At 38.1% G+C, this 25,839-nt stretch overlaps 1 protein-coding gene across 2 annotated transcripts in view; it reads right to left on the bottom strand.

Annotated features, from left to right (window-relative positions):
* Positions 1–25,839, bottom strand: part of Ube4B (Ubiquitination factor E4B) — a 287,660-nt gene that overhangs the window by 106,321 nt on the left and 155,500 nt on the right. For both annotated transcript variants that reach the window (XM_067136402.2, XM_067136403.2), the window contains exons 11-12: positions 14,604–14,749; positions 1,316–1,635 (exon numbers count right to left, since the gene is read on the bottom strand). In XM_067136402.2, the coding sequence (XP_066992503.2) occupies positions 1,316–1,635; positions 14,604–14,749 (466 nt within the window). The remainder of the gene's footprint in view (positions 1–1,315; positions 1,636–14,603; positions 14,750–25,839) is intronic.

The raw sequence follows: 25,839 nt of genomic DNA, 5'->3' as shown, positions 1-25,839 counted from the left end.
TCATTTACAACAGCATTTTTCATATTAGATGCGTTGTCCGTTACAACGGCTACAATTTTTTCGGACAAATGAAATTTGTCTGAAATACACCTAATTTCAGCAGCTAAATTAACACTTGTGTGGCTATGAGGCAAAATTGAACATTCCAGCAAAACTGACTCTAGTTCGAAATTTTCATTTATGAAGTGTGCAGTGACAGCTAGGTAGCTCTCTGAATTCCTAGACGTCCAGGAGTCTGTAGTTAAACAGACGCTGGAAGCCGACATTAAATGTTCACGAACAACTGTCATACACTGTTCATATGCTGCTGGAACAAGTGATGATGAAATAGTCTTCCTATCAGGCAAAACGTAGGCAGGGTTTAATCCAGTACAAAAAGCTGCAAAACCTTCATCTTCCACTATAGAAAAAGGCTGAAAATCCACGGTAAACAACCGTAATAGTAGCCTGTCCAGCTTCTTTTTCTGCACATCACTCATTTTCCTTTGCACTGGCAAAAATGATGACAGCGACTGTTGCTTCACTGCCCCACGGGCTGCAGGTGATGATGAAGATTCAGGAGGAGGGATAGGTACACGAGGTGGCACTTGCGATGGCTGTCCAGGACCTGATATTTGAGTACTATGAACATTATCAGACCCACATGCACTGGTAGAGTTTTGAGAGTTTAACACGGAAATATTTATTGTTGGGTGCCTTCTTTCAATATGTTTCTTCAAGTTAGAAACCGTTCCCCTGTAACTAAATTTTTGCCCACATAAATCACATCGGGCAGATTTATTTACATCGTCTGTGACAGTGAAATAAGACCACAGAGGACTCGTCTTCTGTCGTTTACTCATCTCGTACAGCACAATGTAAAACACGAAATATTAACTGGAAAGACCACGCGGAACTGTTTCGAGAAACTACACAACTGTATGTATTCCCTCTTGTAAACCTAATACAACGCTCTTGAGACAACTAATGAATATCTGTAATTCTGTAACCGGCTGACAAGTAACAGTGTAGGAATGTCAGTACTGCCTCTAAGCGGTTACAAATGTATCGCTCACGCATGCGCAGGAGTGCGCGCTTAAGTCTAGCTGCCATGCTTGCTTGCAGTCTAACATCCGTTAACCAATCAGGAGCTCCCTTGGTTTCGCTGAGACAGTTACTTTTGTATTAGGGTCTCGGATGGAACATAATATTTATGGAACAGCTTACTGCGATGGAACAGAATACAGTATCATAATACGATATGTAACTCCCATCTCTAATTTTTACCTCTATTTTGAATGACTATTCAAGTGTTTCATACTGATTTGGTACTTACTGTAGAGCGAAGAGAAGGAACTCTGCAATGTCCTCCACATACCATTCAGGAAGAGCGGAGAAGATATGAGGTGCATCAACTGGAAGTGTGAGTGAAGCTGTAGGTTGTGGTATCAGCAACCCAAGTAAGAATTCGGCCACAGACGTGTAAAACTGCAATGAGCGTCGCAACAGAGCCTCATCGAGGAGGCCGGCATCATCGCATGCCTTGCTGCGGTTCAGTCTTCTGATCTGCTGCTTCCACCGTTTGATGAGCTCCTTGTTACGGCTTGCCAAATGGAGCTCCCGCCACTGGGGCTCGGTTGCCTGCATCTCATCCACCTTTAACAAACCATCTTGCTCCTATTGACACTTGAATAAATAGTTCAAATCTATCGAGCACTACAGTATATACAGCTCATGAAAAAAAAAAAAAAAATAGGATCCTTGCTAAAAAGAGGCTATTGTGTTCTTATGAAACTGAAACACAAAAACCTACCATAGCTATTTGATATTCGTGAGACAGCGAGAGGTATAGTTGAAATCGTATAAAACTGGTCCCTAGAAAGCAAGTATGGCAGACCTCAGTAAAATCCATCATTCTGGCAACTTGAATTTTTTTTACAAGTGGTTTTACGTCACAATGACATAGGTTTTATGGCGATGATGAGAAAGTGAACGGCTAGGAGTTGGAAGGAAGCGGCCATGGCCTTAATTAAGATACAGCCCCAGCATTTGCCTGGTGTGAAAATGGGAAAACATGGAAGACCATCTTCAGGGAAGCCGACAGTGGGGAAACTTGAATTGTTACTTACAAAAAACACCACACCTTACCAGCACAATATTATCTCAATGCAAGTAGCAATAATGGAGATTCACTTTTCTGAGTATATTATTAATGAAGCTCAAGACGTAATCTTGCAAAAACTAGATAATTAAATACATTATTTGTATTATTTGTTCATGTCACTATTCTACTTACCAGAGATTATCCTAACAATCTTAAGGAAGTACTATAAAGTAGAAGTCCGTTATAGCAAGTACAGGATATAATGACAACCCCGTTGTAATGACAGGATTTTTACGTCCCTTCAAAATTCCTATATTAAACTTCGGCTACGAGAATCCTTTCAGTGACTCATCTATTATTACGAGAGATTTTAACGTGTTTTATTTTCCGTTATTGGTATTTATACACTTCAGCGCGAAACTATTGATTATATTTTCTGTGTAACTCTTGATATTCCACAAACTAAAGTACGGTAAATATTTGTATATTACTGTGTTAGTTTTACACACTTAGATTATAAAAACCTTCCATGAAAAGTTCAACAAACATTGCAGCAGCAGATCTCTTGCAAAGGATTTTATTGGCACCATTATACTCTCGTTCATATCAGCATTCAGACAAAGCGATAGTTCTTTTGGATCTCAGGAATTATTTTCCGTTATCGATAAGTTATACTATTCGTATGTATAAGCAAGAAAAGGTTCCACCTATCAATACAATTTCATTATTGTAAAAATTAGCTTACAGGACCACTTTTGACTTTAAATAATCATCATCAGCTGTACATGAATACCTTTACATATGTGTCAAGCCTTAATTGGTATTGCCCTTTTCTAAAGGGAGATGCCATAGCGAAGCATCACGTCTTAGTGTCCAAATTGGGCATGTTGAAGTGTAAAATGGTTATATGTTATGATTCAGGTACTTAGGTACAGAGCTATCTCCTTCGGGCCTAGAATTTGTCTATGAAACCAAACTTAAGCTTAAATCTAAATTACAAATACATTAAACACTTTGAAATACACAGTACATGTTAAAATCCTTTAAAATAATGAATATAAAACATTTCATGGAATTAAATGTATGCGTCTTGCGTATATCTATATTCTCGTTTTGAGTCCAATGTTATAAATAATTCAGTGCTTGCGTTCATGGGCGATGCTGTAGTTCTCTTAGGAGGTCTTATTGTATATTTAAATGGTGTCTCCACTTGTATGTGTGGTGAAAAGCTTCTATTGTTAACAGAATCCAATTATATAAACGGAGGTAAGTATGTGCAGCTGTGAGTGGAATATTATCTTTCAGTATTTGGTCTTGGTCATACGTAAGTATTTCTTGATGCAGAGTGGTGGCTCCTTCCTCGTCTATAACTGTATGCAGATATGTATTATCTGTGGAAGACGAAAATAAAGTGTGAGTAGAGTTATAAGCTGAAGGAATGCCCGTCTGTGTGTTAATGTGGGTTGTGTTAGATCTGAGAGCTTGGTGTGTACTGTTTCGCGTTCTCCTTAGGTATGTGTGTGCTGCTGCGAGGGGAGTGGATAGAGGGGTGGGGAGAGTTGCTGTTGTGGGGGTAGGGGTGAAGTTAGGCGTGTCGTTTTACGGTACTATTGCACGTGTTATGTTCTGTTTGTTGATTATTTTGAGATAGTCATTTTTTAAGGTGGGTACGGCTTTATTGAAAATGGTACTAGTTTTTTCTGTAATTTCATTTATATTATAATTAGGGTTGGTGTATTGGTCTAACAATATGTAAGAACCACATTCAACAAAACGGAAACTGAAATATTGAGCAAGGGACCAAAACATAACTGGGCCAACATGTCAGCTTTCCAGAACATTACAACCACAATTACAAAAACCGAAAACGCCATACAAAAGATTCCACACGATTTACGTGAAGAAGTCGGACACGAAATCATAAAAATGCTTCCACAATACATCAACAAAATTCGAAACAATAATCCTAACAATAATACTGCATATAAAATACACATAAATAAACTTAAAAATAAAATAAAACAGAACAACCTACTCATAACGAAAGCCGACAAAGGCAACACCACTGTTATCATCAATAAGGATGAATACATAACAAAAACTACAGAATGCTTCCAAGACAACACCTTTCTAATCATACGTAAAGACCCAACTAACAACATACAAAGAAATCTCAAAACCTTACTAAAGAACACACATTTTTTTAGTTACTGAAACAGAATCTACAAATATTATAGTAATGAACCCCCAACTACCAACTGCTAAAGCCTATCCAAAAATACACAAAGAAAATATACCAATGAGACCTATTATAAACTACAGAGCAAGCCCAACAAATAAACTCTCACAATTCATCCAAAAATTCCTTAAGAAACATTACTCATTCCTAGCAAACAAAAGTATACGGAATTCAATAGATTTTTGCAACAAAACCAAAGAACTAAAAATAGAGCAGTACCATACCATCACATCATTCGATATAACTAACATGTATCCCAATATTCCCACCAATAAAACTATAGAAATAATTGAATCTAATCTAAGGAACCACAGTAACTTAAGCACTCGGAAATTGAAGAATTTATGAAGCTACTTGAATTCGCCACTAATAACAAATATTTTAGATTTTACGACACAATCTACCAACAACAGGGCCTACCAATGGGATCTCCTGCTTCTGGTATACTGGCCAAAATTTACATAGACTACTTAGAATACACATCTATCAGCAAAATAGATAATATATTCTTTTGGTGCAGATTTGTTGACATTTTCATCATCACTGATAATAGATCCACTGACGAAAATATCGTATTGGATAGACTTAACACAATAGACCCCTGCATAAAATTTACCAAAGAAACTGAAAACAATCACACCTTAAAATATCTGGATATAACAATAACTAGACACGAAAATCAATTATCATACAAAATATACCGAAAATCCACACATACATCGAACATGATCAAAATAGATTCCATCCATCCCAATATCCATAAAAAAAAGCAGCTTACTACAGCATGATCTACAGAGCTTTTAATATACCGTTAACAGAAGATGACTTAAAAGAAGAAATACAACTAATCCACAAAATAGCTCAAAATAATGGATACAAGAAAGAAATGGTCAATACAATTATTTATAAAATCAAATCTCAACCTAAAACCAGATTGACAAAAATAGACAAACCTAAAAAGGATTACGTATTATTTACTTTCAACAACGCACACATATATCCCATAACTAATATCTTCAAAAAACATACCTTAAAAATAGCATTCAAGACCACGCACAATAGCACTAACATCTTACACAATACCAAGATAATCAACAGTAACAAGTACAATCAGTCAGGAGTATACCGTATCAGATGTAACAATTGTGAGACCAGCTATGTTGGACGTACCAGTAGAAACTTCACTATCCGATATAATGAACACTTAAATGCCGTAAAATAATCATTTTTCCGCAATAGGCCAGCACATCGAATAATATAAACACAGCTTCACGAACATCGCAAATGACATGAAAATATTAAATATAAATCCTAAAGGCCCCTTGCTCAATATAACGGAAGAGTTTTACATATTGTTAGACCAATACGGGAACCCTACTTATAATAAAAAATGACTATCTCAAAATAATCAACAAACAGAACACAACACGCGCCATAGTACCTTCGAACGACACGCCTAGCTCCGCCTCTACCCCCACAACAGCAACTCTCCCCACCCCCCTATCCACTCCCCTCACAGCAGCACACACATACCTAAGGAGAACGCGAAACAGTACACGCCAAGCTCTCAGATCTAACGCAACCCACATTAACACACAGACAGGCATTCCTTCAGCTTATAACTCTACTCACACTTTATTTTCGTCTTCCTCAGATAATACATATCTGCATACAGTTATAGACGAGGAAGGAGCCACCACTCTGCATCAAGAAATACTTACGTACGACCAAGACCAAATACTCACAGATAATATTCCACTCACAGCTGCACATACTTACCTCCGTTTATATAATTGGATTCTGTTAACAATAGAAGCTTTTCACCACACATACAAGTGGAGACACCATTTAAATATACAATAAGACCTCCTAAGAGAACTACAGCATCGCCCATGAACGCAAGCACTGAATTATTTACAACATTGGACTCAAAACGAGAATATAGATATACGCAAGACGCATACATTTAATTCCATGAAATGTTTTATATTCATTATTTTAAAGGATTTTAACATGTACTGTGTATTTTAAAGTGTTTAATGTGTTTGTAATTTAGATTTAAGCTTAAGTTTGGTTTCATAGACAAATTCTAGGCCCGAAGGAGATAGCTCTATACCTAAGTACCTGAATAATAACATATAAACATTTTACACTTCAACATGCCCAATTTGGACACTCAGACATGATGCTTCCCTATGGCATCTCCCTTTAGAAAAGGGCAATACCAATTAAGGCTTGACATGTATGGAAAGGTATTTATGTACAGTTGATCATGACTATTTAAAGTCGAAACTGGTCCTGTAAGCTAATTCTTACAATAATAAATTGTATTGATAAGATGGAACCTTTTCCTGTCTATACATAGGTGAACTCTTAATACGGAAATGAAACTAGTAAATCAAGTTACAGTAGAAGTCCGATAGTCCGGTATGTTTGAGACCGGACCGGTGCCGGATTACCGAAAATGCTGGACTATCGGGCGGTACCTCTTACTACGATATAGGTTAAGGCGTACAGAGAAAACAGCTGTAACACGGCGTTTTGCAGTAAAATGTTGATCAGCAGAATCATTAGTTTAATAACACACTCCTCTTTTCAAACGTGTTGTTTCTTACTGCCATTCCGTAATAATGCCGGAGTTCATCGATGTTTTTATCTGTAAGTCTTCCTTTACCATTTAGCCTTTCCATCTACAACTTCTCTTTTCCTTCCGCCCGTTTCAATTTTTGAAGGAATGTTCCCATCCGTTTTTGAACGTGGCCCATACATCCAATTTTTTAAATCTGTTTTTTATCATATGGTTGGATTTCCAGTACTCAGTGTAGCACACAGCCTTCTAGACTAAATATCTCCCGAGGTAGAGATATTTTAGTAAGTCAATGCATAACAACTGGACTGTATCAGATACATTTGCACTATTAACTTTGAAATAACATAAAATACACTTCCAAGGGTTTCGACAATTAATGCATCAAATTGTTCAGAAGAGATCATTATTAAGAGATAATAACATTAAAAAATCCTGGAATGGTGCCTGACCATCGGGCATTCCGGACTGTTGGATGCCGGATTAATGGAATTCTACTGTATACTATTCAGCGTAAACAGTTAGCAAAACACTATCGACTTTTTTTTGTCCGTGTAACTCTAGATAATCCACGAACTAAAGAACGGTAAATATTTGTACATTAGTGTGACCGTTTTACACAATTAGGTTATAAAACCTTCTACGAAACAATCGACAAAAATTGCAGCAGCGGGTCTCTTGCAAATGATTTTATTGGTACCATTATACTCTCGTTCATATCAGGAATTCATGAGAAGTGGTAGTTCTTTTGGATGTCACAAATTTGTTGGGTTCTTTATTGAGCTGCTATCATTGCTGTCAAAAATTGTCGTTCCTCGTGGTGTGACTGAACCTGACACTTTTATTTATTGCTGTTGTACGCAGAGTACAACCACTTCTTGTGTTGCTTAAGTCGTGATTTCCTTAGTGCACGTGTCTAAAATTGCTTTCTGCGTGAGATGTGAACAGATTGTCCTACTGTTTATTTAAAAGATTGAGTTTCTTTTCGCAATGTGCGAACAAGTCATGTAGGCCCTATTAGTGATATTAAAAGCAAACTGACTGTACTGTGTAGTGTTAATTTAAATTTTTGTTTGTCTTTACTTTTTGGTACTGTGAACAGCATAGTTCGAACTGTCGGCTGTTTCTAAGTTGTGTTTGGAAGTCTTTGTTCCTTTTGAAAACAGTATCGGTAGTAAAAAAAAATCCACTTCATTCTTCTGTGACTTAACACATTACAATGTCGAGTGGGAAACAAAAATCACTAGATATGGCTACAAATTATGAAATTGTGCAGGCTTGTGACAAAAAGCAGTGTGAGCAAAAGTGAAATAGGCAGGTAGTGTTAAGTTTTTTTCATTGTTACGAGTTGCTTTACGTTGCACCGACAAAGATAGGTCTTATGGCGACGATGGGACAGGAAAGGGCTAGGAGTGGGAAGGAAGCAGCTGAGGCCTTAATTGAGGTACAGTCCTAGCATTTGTTATGGATAACCATCTTCAGGGCTGACGACAGAGGGGTTCGAACCCACTATCTCCCGAATACTGGATACTGGCAGCACTTAAGCGATTGCAGCTGTCGAGCTCGGTGCGGTGTAATTGAACATCTTCGACTCCATTTATTATCCTTAAAAATAAGGAAAAAATCAAAGACACTGTTTTAAAAGGTAGCATTCCAAGCGGGAGTAAAAGCTGTGTGGTGCGGACCATGCTGACCTTGAAGCTGCCTTTTTGAGTGGTTTACCCAGAAACGAGCTGCAGGAGTTCCTATTTCAGGGCCCGTGTTAAAATTTAAGGTGCAAGACTTGGCACTCAGACTAAATATTTCAGAATTCCAGTGCAGCGATGGATGGTTAAATTGCTTTAAAGCCAGGCGTGGCATTTTGCTTCACACAAAAGGCGAATCGAGAAGTGTAGACGGAAAATCCATCGATGACTAGCTTCCAATTCTCCATGAAATTCTTACAAGGTACGAGCCCAAAGATGTCTACAACGCTGATGAATCTGCACTTTCTATAATTTATTACCACACAGTACTCTTGCGGTGAGGGCGACCCATGCAGAGGTGCAAAACACAGCAAAGAATGACTAATCATTCTTTTGTGCTAGATATGGCTACAAATTATGAAATTGTGCAGGCTTGTGAACAAAAGCAGTGTGAACAAAACTGAAACCGTTTATTATTGGCAAGTCAGCCAACCTGTGAGCATGTAAAGGCGTGCATAACATTTTGTGCACGTATGAAGTGTACACGAAAGCATCGGGCAAGTTGGCCGTGCGGTTAGGAGCGCGCAGCTGTGAGCTCGCATCCGGGACCCCACTGTTAGCAGCCCTGAAGATGGTTTTCTGTGGTTTCCCATTTTCACACCAGGCAAATGCTGGGGCTGTACCTTAATTAAGGCCACGATTGCTTCCTTCCCATTCCTAGGACTCCCTGTCCCATTGTCGCCGTAAGACCTATCTGTGTTGGTGCGACGTAAAGCAAAAAAAAAACCCACAAAAGCATGGATGACATCAGCGCTTTTTAAGCAGTGGCTTCAAGCACTTGATTCAAGAATGGGATCGAAGAACAGAAAAGTCGTTCTTTTTATAGACCATTCCCTCGCTCATCCAAACGTTGAGATACGGAATACTGAACTGGTATTCCTACCACCAAATTGTACCAGTGTGCTACAATCACTTGATCAGGGCATATTTTAACTCCTTGAACACCGTTTTCGTAGCATACTGGTCAATTCAGGCTTCAGGTAAAACTAGTACTGAAATGGAATGTACTGGAAGCTATCCGAGGTATCGCAGTGTCGTGGGGAAACCATATCTCCCGGTGCAATATCTGCGTATTTCAGACACGCTGGCTTTCCATGAAGTGAAACAGAAAGCAAAATTATTGAGGAGGAACTTCATCTCAAAGTGCCAGATAGCTGAAATCGTACCTCTTCTCAGTTGGAAGTCACCTGTCAATTTGACGATTATCTAAAATCTAACAAAGGTGTGTTTGTGTGTGAGGATCTGAATGAAAGTGAAATTCTTGAACTCGTTAAGCCGATTAACTCTGATGACTAGGGCGCAGATTTTTAGGTTTTAACCTATTTTTTCCCTCGCTATTTAATTCACAAATTTCGATACATTTGTTCGTTTCACACTTCCTGGAGCAGAATATGTGAATTTCATTGCAACTAAAAAAAACTAAATTAGGGGTTAACACCTGAAATAACCTAAATAGCCGTTTTACCTTCTTCAAATAAATGTTATTTTCCCTGCATTGTAAAATTATTTCCACCGCAATTACAAGCAGTAGGACGGAGATAGTTCATGTTACTACCGTTAAATGCAGCACATCCCATGCTTCCCACTATATATGTGACATCTGGTGGCTTCTTGATGCATCTGATAGCAGGTCAGGAGGAATGTAAACAGTTTCACCTCCAGTCGTCCATGGAGGGTACAGCTGGCAGAGTGTGTGGTGACTGGTTCCTGCAGTATTTTCTAACCGTAATTGCTGTATAGCGAAACAATGCCAAATCACACTTATTGAGAAAATGGATTGCTACAGATGGACACTTCACTACAGACGGTCGAGTAGTCTTCTGTCAGGCATGCTCCTAAGAAATAAGCTTTCCATAACTGATCTAAAACCTGCATTGCAACACCCTAGCTCGCTTACTGAAGAGTACTTAGGATTTGGATTCTTAATTTCAGGTTAAATGTGAGCAGAAATCCCATCTTGAGCAGCATAAATCTGCAGCTGCTCACATGGCTAGCGTAGCGAGGAGAAATAAGTCCAGCAGCAACAGTAAGCAAATGTTTATTTCTTCCACAATTGGCAAGCCTGAAGATAACTTTAACTTTTGCCTATGTCAGGCGTTGATGTCTGCAAACGTCCCATGGAACGTGCTAAGTAACCTGACCATGAAAACATTCTTAGGATATCGTCAGCGGCCGCAGTATACCTAATGAATCCACTTTAAGGAAGAATTATTTGCATCCTGTTTACCAGAAGACATTAGATGAAATAAGAGACGATATAGGTAATCACTATATTTGTTCTGTCGATGAAACATCTGACAGTTGCGGTCGCTTCATTGTGAATGTGGTAGTAGGTAAGCTGGATCAAAATGAACCAGGTAACACTCATCTAATTCTTTGTAAAGAAATAGAACAAACTAACAACAGCACAATAGCCTGCGCTGTGAGGGATGCTTTACACATATTGTGGCCAGCAGAGAATCAAGATAGTAAGTTCCTTTTGTTAGCGATAGACACTGCCGTCTACATGTTGAAGGCAGGGCAGGTTCTATAGTCCTTCTACCCGAGCATGCTACACATTACTTGCTTGGCTCACGGCCTGCACCGCCTTGCGGAGGAGATTAGAAGCAACTTCAGTGATGTCAACAGCGTGGTTTCTTCAGTCAATAAAGTTTTCCTCAAAGCCCCAACACGTATACAGTTGTTCAAAGAGAAACTACCAACAACACCTCTTCCACCTGAGCCGATACTTACCCGCTGGGGAACTTGGTTGTCTGCCGCTATTTACTATGCTGAGCACCTAGAAGGAATTAAAAATGTTGTCAATGACTTGGATGAAAGAGAAGCTTCCTGCATCTCAAAGGCCAAGAAATCGCTTGAGTACCCGACCCTCGTCGCTTCCCTAGCATATATTAAGACACATTCTTGTTTTACACCAGAAGCTATTCTCCAGGTGGAAGGTGCAACCTTGCCACTCAAAGATTCCCTGGATATCATTGGCAATGTTTCCAGAAGAGAAATACCTGGGCCATTGGGAGTGGCATGTTCTTTGAAGCTGCAGAAGATTCTTCAATGCAATCCTGGTTTTGAAGATATGAAAGTCATCAATTCAGTATTACAGGGAGAAAAGTATTCAGGAAAATTACCCCTACAACCTAATATATTAGCATCTATGTACTTACTCTATGTACTCCAATGATGTCACGTTCTGTTGAAAGAACTTTTTCGTCATATAAGAATGTGTTACGTGACAACAGGAAATCATTTACGCCAGACAATTTGGGTATGTACGTTGTTATTTACTGCAACGCCAAAAAATAACTTACAAAGGAAACAGTACAGTGTATTCTCTGTGTATTTTTATGAATATGACAATGTAAACTTTTGTGAAATAAGTACATAAATAAATTTTGCAGAACTATGAAAACCAAAAAATATTGCTGCCTGGAGGCAAAACCTAAAATAACCTATTTTAAGAATACAAAAATCCTAAAGTGAAGGTTTATGCCACCTAAAAATCTGGGCCCTACTGATGATGTATCCGAGAAGAGTGAGGACGGGCACATCGCAGACGTACGGTACCAACACATTCTGCAGTCATGAGTGCTTTAGATGTTTTAAAAACATTTTATGCAGTAAATGACACATCACTAGACGATTTGGTGTCTATCCAGCGAGTGGAGAATTTTGTGATAAGGAACACCATTGCTGGCACAAGACTGAAGCAAGTGACTTTGGACTCCTTCCCGAAGCCTCTGTAAGGTATCTACAGTATTCAAATTTAGTGTTGTGAATGGAAACTTTAAATGCAAATGTAATATAGCCTAGAATAGTTTTGACTTTCATTTTGCATGGAGAAACATTTTTAATCACTGCACTTTTTGCCAGTTTTGGTAACTGTTCTCTTATTTGAATTATGCTGGTGTGTTTTATTTTGTATTATAAAAAGTTGTGTGTTGAAACTCAATTCATGTCCTGACAATGAAACACTGACAGAATTGACCATTGCAATTTCAGTATTAAAAGTGTGCGCTAAGTCGTCAGGCATACTTTGATTGCTATGAATGTAAACAACCAAAATGGCTTTATGATCGGGGCATGTTGCGTGTTTATTAACTGCTAAAATATGAAGCACATCTCTGCCTTTATTTAGGGAATTCCGTAGAGTACCACAATAAAATGAATAAAACGGAAGCATACAAAAGATAGAAGAGAAATTTCTCAAGGAAGTGGACAGCTTTTATATTTATTACTGTACGATAACCTATAAGTAACCACCATCCGCAATGTTTGATTTATGACGATCTTCGCATATTATATTTATCAGTAGCAAATTTTCCCAATATTGGAAGATGTTAAGCAAATAACATGATCAATATGTAATTGGCCTTATGTAGTACTAACTACTTTTACCGGTTTTCGGAGATGCCAAGGTGTCCAAATTTAGTACTGTAGGAGTTCTTTTACGTACCATTAAAGCTATAGACACGAGGCTGACGTATTGCAGAACCTTCAAATACCACCGGACTGAGCCAGGATCAAACCTGCCAAGTTGGGGTCAGAAGCCAGTGCCTCAACCGTCTGAGCCACTCAGCCCAACAGTACTAGCTCCAGTAAAGAAATAAAAGTGTGATACATCTCAAGATAAAACAGTATGCATCACTGATTTCAAAGGTTAGTTTATTACAAAGCTGGGTTAAGTTTCAGAAAGGCTGTTCCCTCATAAATTTACAGCGAATATATATATTTTTTTTCTGGGTCATACAATGTTTCCATGACACATACATGGCGAAGTATCTGGTTTTTTACGTATCTTTTCTGAAATTCAGGGAAAATCGGGTCTAACGATCCGCTATAAGGAGTAAATTTTTTACCGTTGTAAATTCTCGCTATAACCGACTTCTACTGTATGTTAATCTAACTCCCAATGTACCCACGAAGACTTCTTTTAATATGACAACATGAATATTGAAAATATTTCAACTTCTCGCAAATCACAGGAAGTGCCACAAACATACAAGTTGAAATATAACTGCAAGTTGATGTATTGACAAACAGAATCTCTTTGCTGAGTGGATGGAAACATAGAACATAATGCAACATTTAGAAAATAACTATAAATCAATAGATTTAGTGGTGCTGGCAACTTGATGGCAACTATGTCATAAGAGGCAAGGATGAGCCAAAGGTCCCAGTCTCGTCCTAAAGGGGCATTTCATCTGATGATGCCACACAAAGATACTGACATGAAACACATGTAACATTCAGAATTAACTTTCTATTATAAATTACAGACTAGAAAATTATTATCTTCAAGGTTTTGTTAGGCTATAGACAAATTTTTAACACATGTCTACAATTTACCTACAACACTAAGCCACCTCGAGAAAATTAAGCATGCTAGCCAGATTGAAATTTTCTGCAGAGGTGTACATATGCCATTTTACTGTGCAGTACACCTTGCATAAGAAATAAAACTGTGGTCAAACACATCCCAGTTGGTCCGTGTAACAGAAGTCACACACTCATTAAGAAAAGCTTTCTTCCAAGCAATTAAAGTTGAGATACCAAGAAACAGGAACTGAAGCTCATATATACAGAATTATTTGTTGACTACTGCCTCTTTTTTTTTTTTTTTTTCTTCTTCTTCGCTATTTGCTTTACGTTGCACCGACACAGATAGGTCTTATGGCAACGATGGGATAGGGAAGGTCTAGGAATGGGAAGGAAGCGGCCGTGGCCTTAATTAAGGTACAGCCCCAGCATTTGCCTGGTGAGAAAATGGGAAACCATGGAGAACCATCTTCAGGGCTGCCGACAGTGGGATTCGAACCCACTATCTGCCAGATGCAAGCTCACAGGCTGTTTGCTACCAGCAGAAAATGTCTACATTCTCTTCAGCTAGGTTGTTGAATGATGTTAAAACAAATAATCATTTTATCACAAAGATGTGAAAATCATAAAACTTACCAACTTCTGTAGATCACGCAATGCTCTGATTCTACGTTGATAGTTCTGACATGCTGGAAGCAATGCTAAATGGTGACAATGAAGAGTGAGGAACCAGCATTGGGTAGGAAACTTTGGTTCTTTCCACTTGTGAACAAGAGAGCGATCTGAAAATAGTACACAACACATTTCATAATATGAGAAACTAATCACAAATATTCTGTATGACATTACTGGTATCTGATGACATTATCACCAAACAAGCCCTAAAGTGGAATCAACAAGGAGAGAGGAGAAGAGGAACTAAAAAGACGTGGACGAGATCAGTGAAAGAGGAGATTCTACAGATAGTTGGAGAGAGTTACAGCAAATCAGGATAGAATCAAATGGCGAATCCTGTTTTTGGCCCTATGCTTCTCCCTAGGAATTAAAGGAAATAAGACCAAAAAAATCTGACTGGTAAGTGACTTATTGCTAGAGGTTTATAAGTTTGACATCCCTCTAGGAGGCAAATGATAAAGAAACCTCTTTTAACCTAGGTCTAATGGTAGGAAAGTTAAGAAAATGATATTTTAATGAATATTTAACTGTACTCAAATTGAATTTTCAACTTATTAGGTCGTGTTCAGATCATATAACATATTTTGAAGAGATTTTAAGTCATCATCATCATCATCGGTTTGCCCTTCCGGCGAGCCGGGTAGGGTGTTTGAAAACGAGCGTCTTCCAAAGTTGCCTATTCAAAAACATTTCGTTGTCCAAGACAGATTCCCAATTCCATCCTCTTCTCTCCACGTCTTCCCTCAGTTGGTCCATCCATCTTCTTCTTGGTCTTCCAGCTGGTCTTCTACCTGTTATTCTCTTTTCCAAATAAGCACATGGTAACCTTGTGCTATTCATTCGTTTAACATGCCCAAACCATTTAAGTCTAGATGACCTAAGTCTTTCCTCCATCGATTCATTTAGACCTAGGTTAGATCGGATCTCATCATTTTTCACATGATCAAGTCGGGTCTTTTGGAGGGCAGTTCTAAGAAATTTCATTTCACAGGCTTGAATCCTACTATAATCCTTTGATGTTAGTGTGCAGGTTTCCAGAGAATATGTAAGGATAGGAATGAAATATGACTTGTACAGGGTCATTTTTGTTCTTTGTGGGACTTTCTGATCCCATAGTAGGTGTCTAACGATGCTGTAAAAGTTAGAGCCTTTGGTTACTCTGTTTGTTATTTCTCTCTCAGCTCTGTTATTACTAGCGATTACGCTTCCTAAATAACTGAATTGGTGTACTACTTCAACTTGGTGGTCCTGTATTTATATGTTGCATTCTGTATAATGTCTGCTGATTTTTAATGCTACTGTTTTTGATGGGTTCAGTTTCATTCCATAGTCATCAAACTTCTTACACCATGCATTCAGATTATTTTGCACTCCCTCCTCTGTTTCATCCCATATTGCCACATCATCTGCAAACACCAGAGCCTGAAGATCTTTATTACCTTTTCCTTTTAGTACAAGACAAAAATTGCCAACTGGATACCGGATGTTATGACAAGTTAAAAGGTTTCTAGATTAATTCCTTCAAATGGATTTTTTTTTTTTTTTTTTTTTTTACAGTTGGCGTAACGTTGCACCAACACATATACGTCTTATGGCGACGACATATGGACTTTTAGTGTGGTGTTTTTCTATAGTATTTTATAAACTTTATATATCTTTTAACAAGGCTGAAGAAGGTCAATAGAGCCAAAACATGTACCTTTATTGTATTTTTACTTGACATTTAATGTATTGACCAAGGTGGACCAATTACATATTTTTAAAATTGTAGATTTATTACTCATTGGGCTTTGGCTTTCATTTGATGGAGTTAAAAAGGAATCAGGAAAAGGTGTGAGGACCAAACATTAAAAAAAAGAAAAAAAATGTGATTATGAAGAATGAATATTTACCAAATTATGCACACATGTAGGCTAAAGACAGTAAAGATGATGTTGGTCAGATATTTAATGGTTTTTCAATTTTTGTTTAAGAATCTTTTCCTTTTCTTATGCAACTAACTCCAGTAATCAATAAATTACTAGAAATATATTCAGTAATAATGTTACACTATCTGGCCCATCTGGTTGTGATGATCGTTCAATGCTTCAAGTCTGTATGGTCTGACATCGTGGTTAGCCGGTTTGAGTCCCGTCGGTTGAAAAAAGTTACACCATCAGAATGTTGGCCAGCAGGGTAGGAGAGGTGGTGGTATACAATTTCTAATCACTAGGTTACGTGCCAAAAGCCTGGATTCAATTAAGTTCCAATTCCAAAGCATACAATGCTATTAATGATTCATCAGTCGGATGGGGACATTAAACCTTCAGCAGTCCTTGGTGCTATTTGGCAGGAGTTGGCTATGTGCTGGCACCAGGTTTCACCCTCTCCCTTCCTACTGTCATAATGTCGCATCATTTCATCTCATTAGCTCCTCTGATAAGGCTGACGACGTCAGGAATGGCATCTGGTCGTAAAAACTTGCTACGAAGATTCATTGATAAACTTACTGCATTGAAAAAAAAAAAAAACCCCAGTAGATAAAGAATCTGTCTTGTCGATACTTACTAATCAAAAACTATATACAGTTGAACTTGACTTATACGTATATAAAGGGGAAGAGAAAAAACTACTTGTAACTCAGAATTACTTAGAAATCAGACACAATACATCATATATTTACCGAAAACCAATGGAATAGACCTGCATGTGTAAGTCCTTGCAAATAATAAATACATTAAGACAGAAAATATTATTTTGAACTTGGTCCAGCCTTAATGAAATCAGATAGTTTGGCTTGTTTCACCTTTCTTGCATTAAGAGTATAAACCTCCTTTTGCAAAATTAGTAATGAATTCAAAGCATTTTCACTACAACTTTTCGCACTGATGTAACGCCTACACACATCGATTGCATTTAACACCTCACTCAGGTCAGGTGTTTCATGATTCAAGTCGTTATCTCCATCTCCATCACTGTCACTATCACTTGTAGTTGTTAGCATACATCAGCAATAATCTCTTCATCCGGTAGTTCTCCACATACAGCCAGATTATAATCGAAATGCTCAAAAGTATTGAATTCTACACCCTCCGGTAGCGTTAGCTCATTGCCAGATGAAACTTCGTTCCCATAATCATCATTAGAGGCAGCCTCTTCTAGTAAGACACCAGCTTTGCGGAAACAGTTGTTGATTGTGGAGGATAACACCTGCTTCCAGGCAGCCGAAATGAAGTCCATGGCTTGTAGCAAATTAATGGAGAGGGGTTCATTTCTTGCATCACTCAGTGTTATTAAATGTTGAACCATCATTTTTCTATAATGCACTTTGAAATTTGCAATGATGCCCAAGCCAAGCGGTTGTAGAACACTGGTACAGTAAGGAGGGAAATATTCCACTCGGGCATTCTCCAGAACGATTTGAGGTGGATGTGCTGCACATTGATCCATAAGAAGGAGGATATTCTTCTGTTTCTTTTTCGTTTTAATGTCCAGTTTTTTCAACCACTGTTCCGTTAGAAGCATAGTCATCCAAGAATTTCTGTTGGATTCATATTCCGAAGGTTTTGTTTTCGCACCCTTAAAACACCTTGGATTCTTCGATTTTCCTATCACAAGTGGAGGAAGTTTGTCAGATCCATCTGCATTGGTGGCAAGAAGTACTGTTACACGAATTTTACTTTTCTTCCCTCCATGGCATGAGTCATCCATTTCAGCTATGTTTTATCAGGGAGGAGATTATAGAATAGGCCGGTCTCATCACAATTGAAGATGTTTGGAGGCTGATAATCGCTTACGATACCCGGCAGAACCTCTTCTTTCCAGTGTTGCACTATGATATCGTCCACAGCTTTCGAGTCCCGCAAATTGTTCTCCCTGTGATTCCTAGACGATATTTAAATCCGCGCAACCATCCCGATGAAGCCTTGAAATCAGCAGTGATAGTCATCTTTTTAGCTAAATCTGTCGCCTTTGCCTTCAGCATGTTGCCACTTATGGTAGAGCTGCAGCCCGCTTTTGCTGAAACCATGTGAAAAGTGCTTTCTCCAAATCTACGTACCTTCTTTCTTGCTGGCGGCTGCGCTTTGCTGATTTCGAACCAAGTTTTAAGAACTCATCCAAAATAGCGTTTATTTTAATGATGACTGTACATAGCGTGGTATAAACAATCCCTAACTGTGAAGCTATTTCTGTTTTTGTTTTGTGTGGATTAGTGTACACTTCTCGTATAAATTTTACACTTTCATCTAGGGTATAACTTTTCCTTTTTCTGTTTTCCATGGCTAATCAAAGGCAACTGAATGACAAAACTACTGTTCAACAATAAACACCAGATACCGGCACCGTGGACATTTTACTTCTCCATTGTTCCCACGAAACAAATTCTCATATTCAAGCTAATTTACTGTATTTTCTTTTGTTTCTGCACCGAAAACGCTCACTTTTTGTAATGTATCTTAATCTTTGGTGGCATTGTGAAGGTCAGAAACGACGAAGGTAGAGGAGGCGCGAGGTAGAGAGCGAAGGGGACTCGCTCAGTTGGCCTTTGTTAAGCCGCCAGTAAGTAAGGGTCAACAATGTCACTCGACGAAATTCTTTGTCTTCTGTTTCAGCACTGAAACCAGACCGCTCTACTTCCGCCTATGCCGACAAAGAGGAAACTTGTGCTCATTACAATTACGCAAAACTCAGTTATATTTCACTGAAGCTAAATACGTATAACAGTGAATTACGTATAAACGGATAACGTATAAAAAAGGTTTAATTAACACGCTTTTAAATAACATTTTGCCAGGACCTAAAGGAAATTACGTACAAATACGAATTACACAGGACAGAGTTACGTATAAGGCAGGTTCAACTGTATATTTTTTTACATACCAGTAGTTTAAACCCCCATTGGAGCACTTTAATCAGTCATATACATTAAAGTCTAATAGTATTCAATAGAGTCAGCTTTTCAGCTGCTTCTTCCGCTCTCAAAACTTCTTCATCCTGTCAAATCTGGCTGCCAAATGGTTATCTCACTTAATTTACAAAAGGGATTCATTTATTATTCAACCTATTCAATACATACAGAACCACATTATGTGGTTAATTGGACATAAAAGATCTGAATATTATGGACATGTTTCACTCTTTTTTCACCGGTTTTAGAACTTTATATCGATACAAATACTTTTTTTAGACAAGATTTTAAATTAGTCTACAATAATTTTAACATGTGCTTGTACTTCCCAATATCATATTTTTTAACCACTGTTCCATTAATTTTAATATTATAACAAATCTTAGCTCAATTCTTATAAACTATAAATGTTATCTTTTTTTTAAAATGTTTGTTTTAAGATTAGTTAATATGCTGATGATGCCCAATAAGAAGGGCAAAACATGTCCATAATATTCAGATCTTTCGTGTCTAATTAACCACATAATATGGTACTGTATGTATTGAATAGGTTGAATAATAAATGTATACCTTTTGTAAATCAAGTGAGATCGCTATTTTCAATATGAACCAAAAATGAAAGTAATGACTTGTAATGCCAAATGGTTGTCGGTAATGGTGTACTTCCTTCGTTTAAATGTTATGAGTTTGAATCGTAAGTGTTGATTCCTTAGAATCCTCTTATCTTCTCTGCCTTCAATTTGGAACATTGATAAATTTAATTCTTCAAAATCATTCATGATCTCTGTGAACAAAGTGTTCTTTGTTTTATTTTTCCAGAAGGAACTAAGTAACTGCTTCACTAGTCTGGTTTCTGGCAGTCTGAATACATAAAAAAAAAAAAAAAAAAAAAAGCAAGTCTCCTTTTCCACATTGTATCTATTATCGATTCGCTTTCATGATATACCACTTCATTAGGTAACATCAACCTGGTGTTTCTTATTCATGATTGTCCTGATGATTCTTCTGTCTACTTTCTGTAATTTATCGGTTGTTGATTTAGTGTTCAACTTGAAGAGTGTTTCACTAGCATAAGTTGCTTAAGGTTTTTACAACTGTATTGTAATGTGGAAATTTAGCATTCATGGAGATTTTTTTTTTTTTTTTTTTTTTTTTTTTTTTTTTTTTTTTCAAATTGGCCAGGTGATTAGCTGTTCTGTTTCCAGTTGAGATGTTCTGCTGTTGATCAATGTTTTCTCTTTTGTGTTCCAGGTTATAATTTCCCAAGATATTTTAGCTTATCCTCAATCTTAATTTGTTTGCTAGTGTTGAGGTGATTGGCTGGTGTTTTAATTCTGAAGGTCGGCATCAACTCAGTCTTTGCAAACGAGATTTGCAGTCCGATTTTTGCAGCTTTTTTCTTAAGTTCTTCAATCTGAAATTTAGCTTCTTTCACACTACTTGCTAGTAACGCAAGATTGTCTGCAAATGCTAGGCAATTAAGTTTAATACTTCTGCCTATCTTGATGTTTGAATGTTTTAACCATTCTCGCACAACTTTCTTCAGGGCACAGTTAAACAATAATGGCAAGAGTCACAGATGGCAAGAGTCCATCCCCATGTCAAAGTCCAGTGTGGATTTCAAATGGCTCAGACAATTCTCTTCTTAAGCTGACTTTCGACTTAGTATTCTTAAGAGTGATTCAGTTAAGATTGATGAGCTTTTGGTGTAAATCAAATTCTTTAAGGACTTTCAGTACTGACTCACGATGAATACTGTCATTAGCTTTTTTGAAATCAACAAAAGTGATGATTAATCTGTTTTTCCGAACTCTATGGTGTTTTATGATCCACTTAGGACTGATGATTTGATCGGGACAGCTTCGTTCTGGTTGAAATTCTCCCTGACATTCTTCCAGTTCCTGGTCAAGTTGTCCTTGAATTCTTATATATATATAATTTTAGATAAAATCTTATAAGTAACATCAAAACAGAGATATACCCCAATAATTACTGGGATTCAATCTATCACCGTTTTTGTGCAGTGGCTGGATTATTGCTGTCCATTCCTCAGGAATTTATTCAGTATTCCAGATGTCTGTCAAATGTTTGGGTAAATTTTGAAGGGTTTGTTTATTTGCATTTTTCCCATAGTTCTGCTACCAATTGATTCTCTTCCGCTGCTTTGTAGTTCTTGAGGGAATTTACTGCTTTGATCACTTCATCATAAGTTGGTGGTATAACCTTTTCCAGAGGAGTTTTATTTTTTGGGGAAGGATTTTTTTTTCTCTATTTGCTTTATGTCACACCGACATAGATACGTCTTATGGCGACGATGGGAGAAGAAGGGCTTCGGAATGGGAAGGACGTGATTGTGGCCTTAATTTGCCTGGTGTGAAAATGGGAAACCACGGAAAAATCATCTTCAGGGCTGCCGACAGTGGGGTTCGAACCCACTATCTCCTAGATGCAAGCTCACAGCTGCACGCTCCTAACCGCACGGCCAACTCACCCGGTGGGGAAAGGATCAAAACTGAATTGTTCTTTAGGATCTTCACAGTTAAGTAATTCTTTAAAATAGTTGCCATAATTTCAGCATTATCCCTATTATTGTGTGCCATTTCCCCATTTTTATTTTTCATCATAAGTGTAGGTGGAGTGTACTTTGATTAATATTGTTGAAATGTTTCGTAATAGTCACCTGTTTTATGTTTCTTTTTGATAATTTATTTTAATTCTAATTTCTTTGGCTGTTTGTCTTCTGGCATTGATGAGTTCTTTGCGAGACATTTTGATTTTCTGTTGTTGGCCAGATAAACAGGCTTTATGCCTTTCTTGAATTGCACTGTCACATTCCTCATACCACCAGGCATGTTTCTTTCTCCGTTTAATTGGAGCTATTTCCTCAGCTAGTTTTCAGTTTGTTAATTATCGTTCCCAAATTGTCACTGAGGGGTGTTTTAGATCTCTCCATACATATTTTATTATTTATTAAATAACTGGAATCATAATTTCTTCATCTGGTGGAATGAGATTTTTTTGTCTCCGTTTAGGTGTTGACTTTATTTTTATTATATAATGATCTGAATCAATGTCAACCCACCGGAGGACTTTCACATTATACTTCTTTGTAGTAATCTCTATACATGGCCACATGGCCAATTTGAAACTCCCCCAATTTTACATTAGGACTTTTCTAAGTCATTAATTTGTGTGGTTGTCTCTTAAATCTTGTGGTTTCCAGAAATAAGTCCATGGTCCTTACAAAGTTCAATTGATCTTTGCCCATTTTTGTTTGTGAATTTATGAGCTGGCCATCTTCCTACTACTGTACTGTACAATATTTTCTTTTCTGCCCTATTTTTGCATTGAAATCTCCAAGCACGAGTTTAATGTTCACATCAGGGATGTTTAATAGTAGATGGTCCCGTTCTTCCCAAAATTTGTCAGTTTCTTCTTTTTCCTTGGCATTTTTGTCGTTTGTTTGGGCATGGACATTTATCAGAGTAAAAGTTTTATTCCCCACTTTAATTGTTAACATTGCCATTCTTAGAGAGGTTGATGAGAAGTCCTTGATCGAGTCTATATATATTTATTGAACGAATCAATGACTTCCCGCAATTACAGGTTGCCACAATGGACAAAGTAAAGCATACCAGGATAGAGGATGTTTTATCGAATAGAAATATAGCGGTGATACTGTTATGGACTAGGAATCCCATTCCAAATAGGGGAACATTCTTCAGTACCCTTTTTCCTGGAGGGCCTTTGTAAAGGCGATATCCTCAAGATTGTATTGGATCTTGATCCGCATTCTTAAGTTCCTGAAGAGCTGTTATTAATTATATCTGTTAAATGTTTCATCTTGCTGAGTTTCATTAGTGAGTTTATGTTGAGTGTGGCAAAATATGAACATTTCCCTGGCTTGTTGAATATAAGTGTTCTCTTAGTTTCCTGCGGCTGCATGCTCCTTTGGGTTTTCAGGCGCTCCAACTCGCTTCGATCTTCTACATGACACCCCACCGTATCGAAATGGTGCCTTTGCTCGGATCTGCAATGTATGTCCGAGCCAGTCTTCTTCTTCTTCTTTAGCGTTTGTCCCGCCTGGTGGCAGGGTCCGCTGTATGGATTCGTTGTCTCCATTTAATTCGGTCACGGGCCATGTCAGGATGTAGTCTTACAGCTTTCAGGTCGTTGTGCACTGTATCGATCCATCGCTGTCTTGGTCGTCCCTTGGGCCTCTTTCCAGCGACTTCCAATGTATACGCTGACTTTGGCAGTGTGTTGTCTTCTGCACGAAATACATGTCCAAACCAGCGCAGACGATTTTCCTGCATTTTCTTCTGAATTGGTGCAACGCCAAAGCGTTTCCTAATATTGTCATTTGAAACATGATCCAGTCTAGTGATGCCAGCTGTCCACCTAAGCATCTTTGTCTCCATGACGCTTAGTCGACGTTCTACCTCCTTCGTAGCAGGCCAACACTCTGTGCCGTAGAGAGCGACGGGACGGATAACAGTCCGGTAGATCTTAGATTTCAGATGGTCCTTCATCCGACGGTCGCAGGTGACGCCCGTTGTCATTCGCCACTTCAGCCAGGCTGCGTGTATCCTTGTGTTGACCTCATCAGCAAGTCCGCCATCGGCAGAGAGTGTGGAGCCCAGATATTTAAATTTCTCTACTCATGGTAGATCTCCACCATCAACGTGGATGGTTCCAACTTCTCGAGGATCTAATGCCATGTACTCTGTCTTCTTTTTGTTGAGGCGCAGGCCGTATTGCGCTAGTCGGTTGTTCCACTCTTCTGTTTGGCGCTGGAGATCAGACTTATTCTCAGCAGCCAACATGACATCATCAGCATAGAGAAGTGTCCATGGTACTGGCTTGTGCAGATCGGATGTAACAGTGTCCATCACAAGAGCCAGTGGTTTCAATTAAATTTAAAACAAGAAATAAAGGGGTTCAACCTATTCAATACAAGGAAAATAAGAAATGTAATGTTACATTCTTATTTGATTGAAAGCGGTACCAGTTTCGACCACTATTCTGGGTCATCATCAGCCGATTAAATAAAAAATATAAAACAATGCATAGGAAAACAATAAGTAAAGGATAAGTCTCTCACTAAAAGCAGTTCAAGAAGCACTATAACACTATGCCTTGTTTTATATTTTTTATTTAATTGGCTGATGATGATCCAGAATAGTGGTCAAAACCGGTACCGCTTTTAATCAAATAAGAATGTAACATTACGTTTCTTATTTTCCTTGTATTGAATAGGTTGAACCACTTTATTTCTTGTTTTCAATTTAATTGTGATACAGTTCAATATGGAACATTTTGAAATTTTTTATCGTTAAATCCAGTGGATTCATTCTTTAGAAGACTCTTCATGATTGGCTGATTATATATATCTGACCATTACGATCGAAATATTTCTGACTGAGGTCAGGGTTTACAATTCCAGATGTGATCTGGAAAGGCGATTGGTGAGGTACGAATTAGTGATTGATGAGGTTGTGAAGTGTGTGTTAGGTCTGCAAGAGCTATTTTATTTTGCTCAAGTCTGCCGGTATACCGGTATACCGGTGAGGACCCCCCTATCCACCACCTGGGACACACCATGACAATGTAATAGGTTAATTATGGTAATTGTACATGTTTCGAGAACATATCATTCTCTTCTTCAGCGAAAGTATTTCACAATTTCAATAACTTGATTAAAATTAAAATAAACATATGTTCAATTATTCAATTAATATGGTCAAGTTAATAGATTACAAAGATTCATCTCACTTCATACCTGACTCCATAAAGAAACAGGACAAGGGTTGGAGATACATACATTAATGTTACAGTTTCTCCTGTATGATTAATGAACTATAGTTCATTTCATGTTAAGAATACAGTATTGCTCTTATGACAGCAGGGTTGCCATATCGAACGGCTCTGTTCAACAGCATCACGGGAAAATGGCGGCACATAAATTTGTGAAATTCAGTATTGAAGTTCAAAATAAAGTGGAAGAAATTTTTATGAACTAAAGCTTAAGGGGATGGGGGTTACAGGGGCTATTTTTGGTTTGTACGGAATCTTTTTTTTTTTTTTTTGCTAGTGCCTTTACGTCGCACCGACATAGGCTAGATAGGTCTTGTGGTGACGATGGGATACGAAAGACCTAGGAGTTGGAAGGAAGCGGCCATGGCCTTAATTACGGTACAGCCCCAGCATTTGCCTGGTGTGAAAATGGGAAACCATGGAAAAGTGAGATTCGAATCTCCTGGATGCTGGCTCACAGCTGCACACCCCTAACCACACGGCCAACTCAAC

Source organism: Anabrus simplex, chromosome 1, assembly GCF_040414725.1.
Source record: "Anabrus simplex isolate iqAnaSimp1 chromosome 1, ASM4041472v1, whole genome shotgun sequence".
In the NCBI taxonomy this organism is placed as follows: domain Eukaryota; kingdom Metazoa; phylum Arthropoda; class Insecta; order Orthoptera; family Tettigoniidae; genus Anabrus; species Anabrus simplex.
Note: the sequence above shows the minus strand (reverse complement) of the source record. Positions and strands in the feature narration are given on the sequence as shown.